This window comes from Anas platyrhynchos, chromosome 6, assembly GCF_047663525.1.
Source record: "Anas platyrhynchos isolate ZD024472 breed Pekin duck chromosome 6, IASCAAS_PekinDuck_T2T, whole genome shotgun sequence".
NCBI lineage: Eukaryota > Metazoa > Chordata > Aves > Anseriformes > Anatidae > Anas > Anas platyrhynchos.
In genome coordinates this window covers 36,460,326-36,475,855 of record NC_092592.1, presented here as the reverse complement: position 1 = coordinate 36,475,855, position 15,530 = coordinate 36,460,326, and the positions used below count along the sequence as shown (strand labels likewise).

At 42.0% G+C, this 15,530-nt stretch overlaps 1 protein-coding gene across 14 annotated transcripts in view; it reads left to right on the top strand.

Annotated features, from left to right (window-relative positions):
- FGFR2 (fibroblast growth factor receptor 2) overlaps positions 1 to 15,530 on the top strand; it is a 95,510-nt gene that overhangs the window by 45,724 nt on the left and 34,256 nt on the right. For all 14 annotated transcript variants that reach the window (XM_072039854.1, XM_072039864.1, XM_072039856.1 and 11 more), the window contains one exon: positions 2,407 to 2,530. In XM_072039854.1, coding sequence (XP_071895955.1) covers positions 2,407 to 2,530 — 124 coding nt within the window. The remainder of the gene's footprint in view (positions 1 to 2,406; positions 2,531 to 15,530) is intronic.

Genomic DNA, 15,530 nt, shown 5'->3' with positions numbered 1-15,530 from the left:
AGGGCCTGGATGCTGTTGAAGCACTGCTTTAAAATGAGCTTTTACGTGATCTGACGTGGTTTTGGTGATGCTTTTCAGTAATGGCACCGAAGAGAGCCCTTGCTGGGGCTAGGTGGTTAGGGCTGCTTATTCTACCAGGCCCCATTAACACAGCCTGCGTGGTCACGGTGTCACCTACGGGGTGGCTGCAGGGACGTGGCAGGATCTTGGACCGAGGGGCTCAGCCTGGGAGCTGTCAGCAGGGGAAGCAAAGGCGCCTTCAGCTGGGCTCTGCAGTTGTAACCAGAAAGCAGCAAGCCAATGAGCTGAATCTAGTTGAATCCAGACTCGTGACATAAATCCAGTTGTGTGACGATGTGTCATAAATGCTTTGGGCCTTCGCAGCAGTTGTTTAGCTCAAAACTAAAGAGGCCTAAGCTGTTGTTTTATTATAAAGATATTATCTCTTTCTCGTTGGAGTTGCGAGAAGGGAAATTACACAAATAGTTTTTAATGTTGCCATCCAGTGTATCCACTTGTGGCTGTAAGTTATGTTTTCTTATTGAATGCCACACAATTTCTTGTGTTTTCCTGTCAGTTGATGACTTAAAGTGCAACAAAAATGTAGCTTTTCTGGATCTGTCTTCAGTTTCTCCTGTTTTGCAATCAAATATGTTAAAAAATGCTCTAATTCTGAATTTTTGCCATTACAAGTTACAAATTTTAGAAGTTCAGGTAACTTTGACCAAGTCTTTGCCAAAAGAGCTCATACAGTAAAATATGCAATATATATAGCTGTTGTATTTCTTATTTGCCAGCGCTTTATGTTAGTAGTTATTCCTGACCAAATGCTGTCTTTGAGTGTCGTTTAGTAGAATAAGGAGATAATAAAATAGTATTGATAAACTCTAGCTTTATAAACTTCTCTCTGAGCTCCTGATGCTGTGGAAAAAAAAAAACAAAAAAACAATGTATTGGTCTGATGCATACCACCAAAAGGGGGAGCTGGGGAGAGGGACTCTAAGTTTCGGCTGGAGATTTTGGGGTCCTGTTGTCACATTTCTGTGACATTTGGTCAGCATCCATGCCCTTTACGTACTCCTGGGGGCTCACCCACATTTTCTTTGTTTTTCAAAGCCCCCATGGGCAATCGTTAGCTAGCAGGAGACCCTTAGAGAGGGCTCTTCTCAGCTTTGCGCTGAAGGTGTTTTTACTCCAGCAGGTGTGAGGGCTGCTGGCAGCGTGGATGCAGCCCTAGCAGCCTGTTCCTGCTGGAGGAAGACCTATACAATAGGCGAGCACGAAACAGGGTTTCAAACCTGTGGTTGTAATAAACTTTCATGAACATGTAGTTACTGGAAGTGTCACTGTATGGTCAATAAATTTTTCTGGTATACGGCACTGAATTACTACTTTCCATTTGGATGATTAAAATTACTGTACCAGATTGTATTTTATTCCATTTGCTAAAACATGTACTTCGCAGTTTAAAAGCTGTACATTACAGCTACATGATGTTAAGATTTTTGAGCACTTTGTCAAAAATGTAATGCTGAAACAAGGGATTAATGGATAGCCAGCAAGAGGTCATTCTGGGAGCCAATTTATGATGCAGAGAATATATATGTGTACTGGATGACTCTATATCCTTCCAGTATTGGGCCGGATCCTATTTTCTGCGAGACCGTTGCCAACGCTCCTTTTGAGTTCAAATGGGAAAGGAATCAGCACCTTTAATACATTGTGTCCGAGAAGGATTGTATGAAATAAGCATATATCCTTATATTCTGTTTCAGTGAGGGTTTCCTTCAAGCATTTTTTCGGGAGGCCTTCATTTCCTTCATTTCTTTCAGCCCTATAGCAGTAAGAGATGTGGCCCCGCTGTTTCTTTAGGAGGGAGCCCAGGCATTGCCCCTCTTTGTGCTTGGTTTCTCCAAAATGCGGGCTGTGTAATTGAGCTATTAGAGCACAAAGCAGACTGGGATGTTAGGGGATCGTATCCATCCCATATTGCTTGTGGGTAGTTAATATTACCGGATGATTGTTTGGAGACAGATGAGAAATATCTGGAGGGTGTGAATTCACATTGGAGTGGATTGAGAGGTAAGCCTGGTACGATGACTGCTGCTAATTGGTGCCATCGTCGTAAGCCTGGTAGGACTGGATGTGCACTGAAGTCTGAAGTGCTCAAATTAGGGAGGAGATATGTTTATAATGGGGTACATGAAAACTGCTGTACTTGTGCTGTACCTGATGAGGCATAAATAAAGCATTTAAATATCTGGAACTGTAAAACGAGCAGCAAAGAGACTAATTTTAAACTTGGACTACAAAAGATGGATTTATTTGCGAAAACTGTTGTTTTGGAGGGTGAAATGGGGACACTGTGCTAGGGAAGATCTCAATTTCTGTCTGCAACCCCACCAGGTCCGCAACCAGCACTGGAGTCTCATCATGGAGAGCGTAGTCCCGTCCGACAAAGGAAATTATACGTGCATCGTGGAAAACCAGTACGGCTCCATCAATCACACGTACCACCTTGACGTTGTCGGTAAGTAACCTTCTGTCAAATGCGTGGGGGTGTTTTTAATTAATGGCTGCATTTCTTCATGAAAACATTTAGGACTAGACTGATACATTTTGTGTCAGTTTTGAAGATGATTTGATGGTAGTCTGAAGGTAGGAATCCATTGCATACCAATTCCTGCGTAACTTAATGTATTCATTTGTCTCATTTGTGTCTGTATGACCAATCTGCCCATACCTAGGCAAAGCTGTAATATCTGTGTGTGCAAGTAAGCTCTTGTTAATTGCTCATTGCTGTGATACACCTAAAGGCTTACCATGAAGAACAAATAGTAAATACTAATGCAATTTTAATTATTAGTATTACAACTTAATTATTACTGGTACGATTGTATTGGCACCGATTTTAATAACTGCAGTTGTGAAAATTGTCAAGTGATCCTTGAGATGGCTGATTACTACAGCTGAAATAATCCTCTTAGGAAAGCTAGATACTGACTTCGGGGAAGCCAAGGAAGATCTGGAGTTGCAGAGAAGGTACTTGGCATTTGCAGCAGATCTGAATGCAGCCTGTTAGGTGGGCTATGGGCCGTTCCCGAAACACAGACAGTAAAAATTGGGAAGACGTGTTTCACCTGAGGACAAATTCTAAAAAGCTGTGTGAGTTCTTAGGAGCCAGCAGTGTTGTGATTTAGTAGCACTACTAAGCATATGCTTAGTAATATTAACTTAATACCAAAATCCTGTTGACTTTAATAAGGCTTACACATTTATTAAAGTGCTTAGCTAAATTAGGGCTTGAAATCTCAGGAGCTAATTCCATTCACCCCTAGTCTTGCTGATTAGCCTGGATGGGTGTGAGTAGTTTTATTGAATCTGCAGGGATTTCTATCCACAGCAATCAGTTTGGCTATTACAACAGGGCTAGTAGTAATTTCTATTATAACAGGACAGTAGTAATTTCAGGGATCTGAGCTGCAGTTTCTGATGTGTGTCTGAATGGACTTTGGTCTCCCCAGGCTTGTGGGGTGATCTGATCTTCACTGTCTCTGGGAATAAAACTTTGGTCAATCAGTACTGAAAGCAAAAATAAATTTGATTATTATAAATGATTTTTGTCTGGTGATTGGAAGCCCAACTTGTTTTCTAGAGCAAATCTTATCGTAAGTTTGGGTGCATTTGGACAAAGCAGTGACAAAATTTTCATTTTGCATTCTGTATATTGTTTCTTTACATGAATGAAAATGTTGTTTTGGATGCTCTTTGCTAGTACCTTACTTTGTCCTGGACCACTTAAATCTCCATAAACCCCCAAATCTGAAGGGGATTCATGCAGCAGAGCAGGAGGGAGAGAATTTTGTGATGGGGTGCAAGAAGTCTCTTGCAATACTGGGATTTTACCTTGCTCAAACAAAAATAGTTAAAAATCCCCCTTTCCTTCTGTCCCCTGATCCTTCTCCTTGTTGCCTTTGAGGTCCCAGTCACAGTGACTGTAAATTTCTGTACCCAGTTTTTCTTTCTAGCAAATGTGTTCGTGGATGATGCAGTCATTTGAGCAAATATTTGTCAGAAGCCCTCTCACCTCCTCTCCCTTTGAGCCTTTTGAATGCCTTACATTGAGGAATATTATGCAGGAGTTTATTTTTCCTGGCAGTAAATTATAGCGACCTGCATGAATGAATGGAATGGCAATAAGGATTATGTCATTTATTTAAATGTCTATTCCTTTCCTATAGAGAGGCAGAAAAGTAAATAGTGAGGTCAAGTTCTTCAAAAGCAACTGGCGACTTGGGGTGCTGGATACCACTGTCATACTCATGGCACCCAGGGGAGACCTGATTTTCCCTGGGGGAATATTCAGCATTTTCTGGTACTTAGGCCCTAGGAGATGGGAAAGCAAATGTCCAGAAGTCACTTTTGCAAAGCACAGCTGGTGTTTTGGAGCTCAGCATGCTTCATCGTTTTATTCCCTTTTTGCATTTAGTTTGAGTGAAAGGGTATAATTGTTAGTTTACTTTGCAAACACACACATGGGATTGTGCACCCTAAGATAACTAATAACCATGCATTGAATTTACTGAGAGTCTCTCAAGAGATGCTGCACAGGGACTTTAACCTGAAAGGGGCATTGATGCTAGAGAGCTTGTCCATTTCTCTTGCTGAAAGCTTTCAATAATTGTGGAGGTTGGGCAAGAAATTGCTGAAGCAGTAAATTACAACAGGCCAGAAGGGGAAACTCTGACTGTTTTTTCTAGTTAAGACAGTTCTACAGAAGTTAATTTTCTGCCTTTTTTATTTTATTTTTTTTTTCTCCATATGAATTTTCCATTCCCATAGGGTTGTGCAGAGTTATGGATGTTTGTTTAGAGGCTATTGCATATGTAGACCGCATCTTACAAACTTCAGGTCGTTAATTTTAGGCCAGGTTGTGTGTGGAAAACTGTCAGTTGAAAGCCTCTGCAATTGCTTTTCCTACATGGTTTAACTGATTCCAGAGTTGATTAAGTGTAAGTAATAGCAAATGGTATTAAACATGGTAATGTATTATATGAACACGAGCATCTGACTATATGGTGTAATGTAGAGAACCCTCTGATTATGTCACAGATTTGGGAGGTATCCCAGCAAAAATCGTGCCAAATAATGACACAATGCTAGTTAGGAATATCCAGTATTACTTGATGCCAATTACTTTCCAAACCTTGAACTCTTTCGACAGTTAAAAGCCTGGAGCCAGCAGGGCTGAGAAGTTTTTCAGCCCTAATGTTAGGTGTGAAGTATTCTCGTTTTTACCTTGTAATTACTTGCAAGAACTCTCTTAAAACAGTCAGCTCTGCTCAGATGGTCTCATTCAAATTTACAAACCTGGCAAAAGAGTCATACTGAATTTTTTACAATGGGAGTAGAAAATACTGCCGAATAAAGCAGCTCCTCTGTGTAACACCAAATACTTGTCTGCATTGACAGCGTGAGCAGGGAACAGTCCGGAGAAGTTGGACAGGATATTCTGTGCTGGACGATGTTATTCTTTAAAAGTTCAGGACACCTGCATGGGCTGCCTTCTCCTCGCCCCTCCTGCCCTAAGCAAGGACTGGAGCAGGCTGCAGGTTCTGCAGATGTGCTGATGGTACCAGTGGCAAACTGTGGCCGTGCAAAACGCTGTTGGGAAGGGAGAGGAGTGGTCTCCAGCTATTCATTGGAGTACTACCCAGAGGCTTCAATTAATATCAGATATTTGTTGCCCAAGGCATTGTGCCAGCGCACAGTAATTACTTACAACCTAAATGCAGAGACTGGGGGAAGGAAACGTCACTGTCCATTTTATAGATGAAAAACCAGCTGTGGAGCGTTGAAATTTCTAGCCCTGGGTCACACAGGAAGCTGGTGGCAGAACAAAAAAGAAAGCTAGTATTTGGATCCTCCTCCAACTCTTTAATTAAAAGAATTATTTCCTTTGTAAAGTTCAGCCCATCAGCTGGTTTTTACATGCAGCTCAAGTGCCTTTTTCTTTTTTTGTGTGTGCATTTAATGGCAGGTAGAAGCTCACATTTTTATAGTAAGCTTGCTAATAGACTAACTCGGTTCTCATTAAACATATATAAAGTCATACAGTCTTAAGGGAGAATGATTGAAAACTATGTGGTTTGCATTTACGAGTCGTATTGTAGTGAATCCGGGTTGTAGGAAGCAACGTGGGAATGTAGCCACTGAGACTTGTACATAATTAGATCACTCTTGGATTGCAATTATCGCTAGAGTACTGTTTCAGCAGCGGCAGTTCTGTTTGAGCATGGAAGTAACTAATTGAATTTATATTTTAACAGCAAAAAAGGTTAGTCTTTAACACGCATGGTGCAGGTAGCCATTTCTGTCCTATTTAATGTCATCATCCAGGGAAACAAAAGATTGGTTTGGTTTCAGATGGAGTTCTGCACATTACCTCATTTACTGGGTCTTACACGCAGCTGCCATGGCACGACACATCTCTCAAGAATGTGGAGTGAGTTTACTATAAAACCGAACATAACGTGTCACAAATAATATATATATATATAATATACATGATAATATATAAGATATACAATGTATATAATATACATACATACATACATATATATAAAGTCCTTTTGCAACCAGTTTAGCTGTACATTGAGTTTCTGTTTCACCTGATAGCCATGCCTTTGGTTCACATCACTCAGGAATAAGCTCCAGAGGTAGAATAGTACCATGCAGTTGTCCCTTAGCAGTAGTTCGTATTTTCCTATAAAAACATGGTAAGGATAAATTCTAGCCCAGGAAGCATTTTAAATGACTCTCAGCTTAAAGCTTGTGCCCTAGAAATTCTGCATATGAGTGGTTTTCCTGGTGGGTGTGCAGAAAAGCACTTGTGTTCTGAACTCTTGGAGGTTTAGTGGGCTTAAGGGTGAATTTTACTCGTGCTTTTTACAGCATGTTATTAAACAAACAAGATTTCATTAAAATGGAATCTTCTTTTTGATTTTGACACTTATTCACTGTTTATATTTCCTTTAGTATAGGCATAAGAAAAACTTGGCTTGCATTTGTTTCTAGTCAGTTTTTATTTTCGGGTTTTCCTATGAGTCTCTAGCTGTGACCATGATATGGATACATATATATATATATATATAAATATATATATATATATATATATATATATATATATATATATATATATATATATATAAATATTATTTTTAAAGAAGTTTCCACTTTGTCATTCCTGAATTCATTCATCTGGTTTTGCCAAGATGTTGTTTTGTCAAAATTCAGAATTAGTTTGCCTTAACCACAGAACATTAATTTCCAGAGATTGTTTTTAGGATTCAGGTTACATCTGGAAAAGACACTGACACCAGCTAGATACCTGCACTGTGCGTTGCATCACTTGGTGCCTGTCAGGAGTTAAATGCAGGTATTGCTACCAAGCCTCAGCTTGTGTTTCTGGCAGATGGGGCTATAGTTGTTGACGATCCTAGCACAGACAAGCTTCGGCTTGACATCCTCACCCAGGTGCCTGCGGCCCAGGACATGACGAGACAGGGGCTGCAAGCGTGAAGGCATCCACGCCGATGCTTGCCCTTAGGTGTTTGGTTAGGCCGAGAGGGAAGAAGATTTTGTTTCATGTACTGATAAGCCTGAGTGTGGACTTTACACCTGGCACTAGGCTTTTGGCAAGGTGCGTGTAGCTGAGACAAAATTACGCAAATTGTTCAGTGCTGGAGGCTGTGCGGTTCGCTCCCGAAAACAAAGGCCGCAGTGTGATGGTTCAGCTGAGGGAAAAGGCAAGCTCGCGCCTCCCCCCGCCCGCCTTCCTTAATAAGGCAAAAATACTCCCAAACCCTAGTTTTATAGCGCTAAAGCTTCTGATTTCATTGGAGTAGTCTGGCTAAATTACATTTTATGGACAAATACTGGTGTCATTACTTCATCTGCTGGGTGAGCACTGCATTTGTCATGTTTGGAGCGCTTCCTGCGGAGCCTGCTGTGGGAGGACTGGTCTCCCTGTCCCACTTTCTGTCTTATTGCAGCCCCAAGGCAGGTATTTCTCTTCCTTTTGATGAATGATGAACAGGATATTGTTTCAGCCCTGCTATTATCATTTTTAATCATGCCTCCTAATTCATGCAGCATCACACTCGCGGAAATGCAAGTAGGAATTCGCAGGGGCTGCCTGAAGATGCTAGGCAGACTTGTGTTGTTCAACGTGCAGTTGGCACGTGTCGAAAGCCATGTATGTGCCTGCAGATAATCCCACTGCCACTCACCACCGGTGAGACGAATTTTAACTGGGATGCTCACCCTTGGGGGGCGAGTGTTTCCAGGGACACTCACCCCCAAGGTTGGGTTTGGGGGATTAAACTAGGGGTAAAAGAGATGTAGTAGTGGTGGAAGTAGACGGAGATGGCACTGATTGAAGTGATAGTTATCAAGGGTTGTGTGTGGCTGCAGTGAGGCTGGGGACAACGGGACTGGAAAAATGCTACAGTGACAAGGTGTGGGGGCTCTTCCCAGAGTTTTACAGTGCAGGAGAGAAAAGACCTTGAAGGAAAGGTACTGGAGGGAGATAGATAAGAGTGTGAGACACCTGGGAGTACCAAAGGGTGCACAAATCAGTGAAATGTGGAATTCTGTGGCTGTTACAGAAAAGGTTGTCCTGACAGCCTGCACGCGGGTGTCCTCTCCTCTCGCTTCTGTGCAAACCACTGTGCCACTTGAAATCCAGAGGTGGCTGGGTTTTATAGCTTTTCTGGATTTTGAGTCATTAGGTCATCTTTGGGTTACTCGTGCTCCCATGGTGCAGCTTTAACAGCAATAGCTGCATTTAAATGTAAAAATGAAGTAAAATATAATGCAAATATAATTTAAAAGCCACATTAAAAATCATAGTTTGCTAAGCACTTTTGAATATTGAACTGCTCTGTAAATATAAAATATTATGATTATTTTTTCAGGTTGCTATTTAAAAGGTTGCATGAATGTGTTTAAAAAAATGTGACTGTTTGTGTTCATGGAAGAAAAAATACTAATACCATCAGAGTTTGATCTGAATGAAGAACTCAATACAACTTTGTAGTAGTTGGAATAGAATTGGTTTTTGCCATTTTTACAAGATACTTGTGGAAGTCTAAAGCATGCATTTTCAGGGATTTTTGATCACCATTGTAAAGTGGGTGATCAAAACACTTGTTCACAAATTGTTCTTGTGTTCTGTATTTAAAAGTTGATAAGTATATTAATTCACTGTAAACAACTGATAGATGGACAGATGGGAATAAATATCTGTGCTGATTTTGTATTTGTAAGAAATTGCCAATTAAGAAGTGTATGCTGCAAATCAGAACAAAACAGGCATAGAAGAGAAATCAAAACCTGTAAAAAATAAGAAAAAAAAATCTTGTTTTGAAGCACAAAGTTTGTGTTCAAGCATGCCCAGCCTAAGTGTTTTTCATTAAAGCTGTTGCATATTCTGTCTTGAAAACTTTGCCTGGATGTGCCTGAATTGCTGGAAATGTAATGGCACATAATATATAATCTGGTCTTCCTGAGAACAGAAAAGGAGCATGTCAGAATCTGGTCTAATGCTCAGAAGAGGCTGCGGATTCTGCGTAGCAGAAACAAGTGTGATTCTTGTGGTGGGACATTCGTCCATGTGATGGTAAAATCCCTTGTGATGTCCTTGTGATAATTTCAAACCTCTGTACCTCAATATAGTGAGTGTGCTGCAGGGAAAAAAAAAAAAAAAAGTTTTGGAAGGTTTACATAATCTTTTTCGTTTCTACTTTAAAGGCAGAACTGCTTGCAGGAAAGGAAATTTGGAGGATGAAAAAATATGCAGTCAAGTCACAATAACAGCAGAAAAAGTCACTCCTGCTGCATGCTTTATGGCATCAGTGGGTGCACTGATGAGTTAAACCCACTGCAGCTGGGAGAGGGCATCATCCCTGTAGGAGAGATGCTATTTGCCAGGCATATGGTAAACCTTTGGCAAAGCCTGCTGGGGAGCCCAGAGCAGCCATGCTGAACCCCAGCGTTGTCTCTGTGGTTGTGGTGGACCATCTGAGTGCTGGGAGCTGTGTACAGTACAAAGGATATCTCCACACATAAAAATTAATGCAATCTCTGGAAATGGCCAGAGCAATAAAATTTTACCACTTGTCTGTGAGAAAGTTACAAGTAGTTTTTCATTTTCTCTTATAGTCTCTTTTAGGGCACATTGGAAAGAATTTCAATGAAAATTTCAGCTCCTCGTTGTTCCATTTCCCATGCTTTTCTCACACCAAAGTGAGGACTCTCCCCTCTTTGTTCAGACACGCATGAAGCTTTTGCTTATGCATGTGCTATGTGAGGGGTATTGAAAGGGAGCCCCAGGATTAGCACTGTACAATTTTCTGATGTGACTTTTTTTGTTCCACAGTGTTGGTGAAACTCATGCTGTGTCAGCCTGACAAGGACAAACTGGTCCTCAAGCCCTGTTGATGGTTTCATATTTTACAACAAGATTGTTCATGTCGTCTGCCTTAGCCCTCGTCTTGCTGGGGATTCCTCTGTCTCATTTAACCCCCCCCATATATGTGTGAGCTGAAGGGATAGTTTTTAGCTAGTCCTGATTGTGATTTTTCTACTCTTTCCACCGACATCAAGCTTTGTGCTGAGCCAAATCAATCTTGCTGCAGCTTTTTTTTTTTCCTCCCGGCTTGCTGCCATATGAGAAAAGGTGTGCAGATGAACCGATGCTGTAAAGGTGTTATGCAGAGATGAATTTTAGCTAAAATGCACATAGGACAGCAAGTGAAAGCTATGCTGTAGAGCTATCCAAAGAGACAGATGGGAGAACATCAGCGGGTGCTTTGCCTGCTGGAAAAACACTGCCATTACTTCCAGTTGGAGGTGAAGGTGGTAAAGCCAAGGACAAAGAGTTTGAAAATACATGATTTGTTTCTGCAAAGATTTAAAAAGGCACTGCCTTCTACTCGACTGCTCTTGGTTAGAAGGAAGGTTTAGGTAGCACAGGAGGTTGGATGGGATGGTAAACGCTTTGCTAACGGTAGGAAGATGCCTGCTTGTGGTGCCTGTGACAAAATGTTAGCCTTTAGGATGCAAGTTGTTTAATAATGAGTGTTAAAATGCTTAATTTAATGAGAAAATATTGTTCAGTGACAGCAGGGAATATACGGGGCCTGATCCCTAGGTATCTTACTTCAGGCTGATTTCTGATTCTGGTCCCTGATGGACGTTTGGGCCCTGTAATTAGCATTGACGAAGTGTGTGACACAGTTGTGGAAAGAACTTTATATAAAGGCACCTAAATTAGAGCAGAGAGGGAGAATAGAAAGTGGTTGAGGGGGTTAGCCCCACCACTAGCCCCATGGCCAGGTCCCTGTGCTGCTCTGGGCCTAGCTGGGTTGACGTGTGAGGGCCAGGAGCTCCAGCTGCAGTGACACCCCTTGGAGCTCTTGGCTCTCAGGCTGCTTCTTCGAGTAGCGTTGGCCTGATAGGAAAAGCTACACAGGGAGACTCCTGCTGCACAGGAATGCTGGATAGCACGAATGCTTGTTGGCTAGTACCTATTGGTGAAAGATGCCAAAATTTGTAAGGCATGATTTCATCAGCGCTGGTAATGCTGGTCTGATCCACAGGCTGTTCTGCTCGTCTGTCTGAAGGGCTCCTGCTCTTTGTCAAGTGCTCTGGCCAGGGATGGTCTTTATCTCTTAGCGTTTAATGACGGTGATCTGTTACTCCTTGTAGCCTTAAAGCATCTTCTGGTTTTGCAGAGAGCTTGCGAAGAGAGCATTGTCCCTGACACACTGTGGATGATACCTTGGTGTGTATAAATTACCGCCGGGGTGGTGATTTGAGGGGTGTGTATGTATGTTCATATAAATGGAACATGACAGTTCAGCAGCACTTCTGAATTGGCTATAAACAACACGCCGCGCTTCATATTATGCAGAAGGGAAACCAAACTGACGTGCATCTGGTAGAAGCTACTCAGCTCCTGGCTCACATATACGCCGTGTATGACATTCATTAGTAGAGGCATTTTGCCTACACCTGCTCGGTTGTTTCTGATCTTCTGCAAGAGCAGCCAGCGCCCAACCTTACTCCTCTGCACTGCTGAGCAAATAGTGGAGGTAGCAGTGTTTTCCTTCCAGCCCTTCATAGAGCACAGGCCCCCGTAAGCAATTGCTTATTGCTGGAGAAGGGAAGTGAAGGTTTGGCTTGGCCTGTGTGTAGAAAACTACCCCGAAGGAGGAAATTCCTGTGGGGACTCCGACATCTGTTTGGTTAGACCCCTCCTATGCCACTCCACCTAGAGGTATGGAAAGCAAGTGTCGTTTCAAGGCAGGTCCTTCACATGAACTTGGATAATGCTGGATTTATAGGGAAACTTGTTTTGCAGTTCCTCAGGCCTTGGCTGCTCCTGGAACTCTCCTCAAAGGCGCTCTGTAATTCAGAGAGCAATAGTTAATCCAGGCTCCAAGTGTTGGTGAACTGAGGCTGGATTAGCAGCTTGTGTAGGTGGGGTCTTTCCTGAAGGACAGTGACGCTCATGCCTCTCCTTCCAAACCAGTTCCTCATCTGTCAGGCAGAAGAGGACAGAAACATGAATGGTCTTTGCTCACTGAATGGTGAGGGATTCATAAGAATTTATCTTTTTTAATGGTTGCTGTTTAACTCAGATTGGTAGTGATCATAGACAGGTGTTACTGTGCTCAGCCCAGTGGCTTTACTATTATATGCCCTCACCTGATGGTAGGTATCCACACCCCCAAAAAAAATCATCAGAGCCAGCAGTAACAGTTTGCATGTGTACAGTCTCACCAGGGATGCCAAAAATTGAATGAGCATAGGGACGAGTGACTTGTGCAGGTAGAGAGAATTGTTCCCTCAAACTGTGGCTGAAGGCTGCCTTCTGGTGCCTCCCATGTTAGGTACAGTGGGAGCACTGGGAGACATCTGCCTACAGGGTGAGGATGATACATGGGAGAAATATTTCAGTCCAAATGTATGGTAGAAAAGCCTGCGATGAAAAGGCTGAAGAGTCAGTCCTGTGAGTTTGGGAAGCCAAAGCCATGGCAAGTGCATGTGATTGCAGTCTAGCATAAAAGACTATAGGATGATTTTTGACACCCATCATTTAAAGGATAATTGACATTTTCTAAAGCAATAGATGTTGCATGATGGCTGGATATGCAGAACCTCTACCAAAGGCTCTTGATCCACAGTGGTTACTGATGCCACAGTGGTCGGTGATGCCACACTTGGAGGCATCCTTGGAGGGAGCTCTGACAATGTCAGCTGTCATGACTCCTTAGCTTTCAGTAACATTTCAAAATTGATATTAAAGGCTCTGGAGAATGTGTCTGTCCAATGAAAAATTGTGGAAAAGAATCGGATTACTTTTTCTTTTATTTTCCCATTTTAATGGAGGGTCTCTCCATTGTCCCCAGAACTCTTGCATTTGCTATTGCTATTCAGCTTTTATTTCCTTAGCTTGCACTTGAATCACACATTTGCAAGGAGAGGAAACAGGCACATTCAAAAGGAGAAAATAAGAGTAGTTTTCATTTTTTTGAAATGAATCAATTGCCTTATCCAAAGCCCATTGAATTCCATGTGAGTTATTCCCCTGACTTCAATGGGCTTTGGTTCTGGCTTTTAGCTCCCATGAAAGGTCCTGAACTGTCTGTCCTGGGGTGACAGGGAGGCTTGGATAGACAATTACCAGAGCTCTTCTCAGCCCTTGGCACAGCCAGGTTGCTAAGGAGACTTGGCCTCTGGATAGGACCCGGAGTTCACCCCTTCCGGGGTTATTGTCTCCTCTCCCTGCCAGCGCACTCCAGTAGCGGCAGTGGCAATTTTTCAGTCACAATACGCTCCCCTTCAGCCTCTGGCAGCCACAAGTCCTGTCCTACATCTTCCTTCAGCTGGCACGCTCGACAGGCAGCCTCTCTTCCCTCTGTGTTTCCATCCCTGTACCCGTCTGCCCTAGGACTGGGGTGGTGGGATCTGGCCTTCCGTTTGCTGTTGGCTGTGAAATTCTTTTGGCTCTTTCACTGTCTTCCCTCCCCTGGCATCTTCATCTCATGCGTCTGCATCGTGCCATTCCTGTCTCTCACCTCCTTGATTTCGCTCTGTGTTGGCTGCAGTTGGTCAGCAAAACAATTGGGGAAGATGAAACCAACCATCAAAGATGAGGAGCTTCTGTAGGAAACACCTGTCTTGGGGCTTTAGAGATGGAGCTTTAAACATTTTCAGGACCTCCTTGGGAAGTGTGTGGGCTTCAGGAGTCACATCAAGGGTGGCTCTTCCATCCTCTTCTTCCACCATTGGTGGCAGGATGCGCTCCCAGCCATCTCCACGTGTCCTACAGGGCTTGGAGATTCCTGTGCAGTTCCCTCCATTGTGAGCGTTTCTAAGAAACGTGGTATTTTCCAGCTTTCTTGGATTCTTTGTAGCTTCCTTTCTTGGAGGAAGGTATTCTGAAGTTTTGCCATTTACAGCCTAAACAGCAGTTTCTTCTGAGTCATTGAGCAGTTCTCTTTGTCAGTCATCTTTTCCGATAGCAAGTCTGTTTGCCTATAGATAAGCAAGCAGAATTAGCAAAGCAATTCTGAGCAGAAATGCTCAAGTCCTGGATACTTTTATGGTGGTGTAAAATTTAGTTAGATATTTGTAGCCTTGAATATGATATTCCTCCCATGAACAATCAGTTCCACTCTGCCTTTTGTAGATAATTGACTCCTCAAATGGAGCTGTCCTATTTTTAGTCAAACTGCAAACTGGAGAAAGCAAACTGGTGTCTGCTTGGTAAAGTGGGATCCAGAATCGAGCATGCTTTCTGTCTAAAAGTCTCATAAAGTTACTCTTTGGGAAGAATGCTAACAAAAATGAAATATAATGTGTTGAGATGTATACATAATTATTAGTTCGGTTCACTTTCAGGTCAATATACAGAAAATATACTTCACTTTTAAACATCCATAACATTTCAGTTGAACCAGAAAAGACTGGTTAAGCAAGCAGAGCATATCTATGAAAAATCTTGTAATCTGTTTGTAGTTCACTAAGTAACTAATATTTATGGTAGTAAAATTATTATCTACTACTTTTTATGGTCTTTGTGATGTAGTGTTCATTATGCTTGAAAACAGCTAATCCATGGGGCAATTTTCCATTTTATAGCTTATGCTGTTGACTTATTTTTGAAATGTGTTGTGTTAGCAGTGAAAGTAGAATGGTAAATTTTGAGTCAGATAGCAAAGATTTATTTCTTGAGGTTCAGATTCAATTCAGTAGCAATGAATGAAGGGGAATATTGAGATCAATAGAGTGATAGAGTTGCAAGCTTGGTTGTCAAATCGTTTCATATCAAAAAATTATTTGAGTGAAATGACTAGAGACGTATGTAGTCACTGTAGTTTCATGATGATCCTAATTATGATCATTGTATTATTTAAGGCAAGTGATAAAATCAGTGTTACCGGCTTTTAAGATATTTT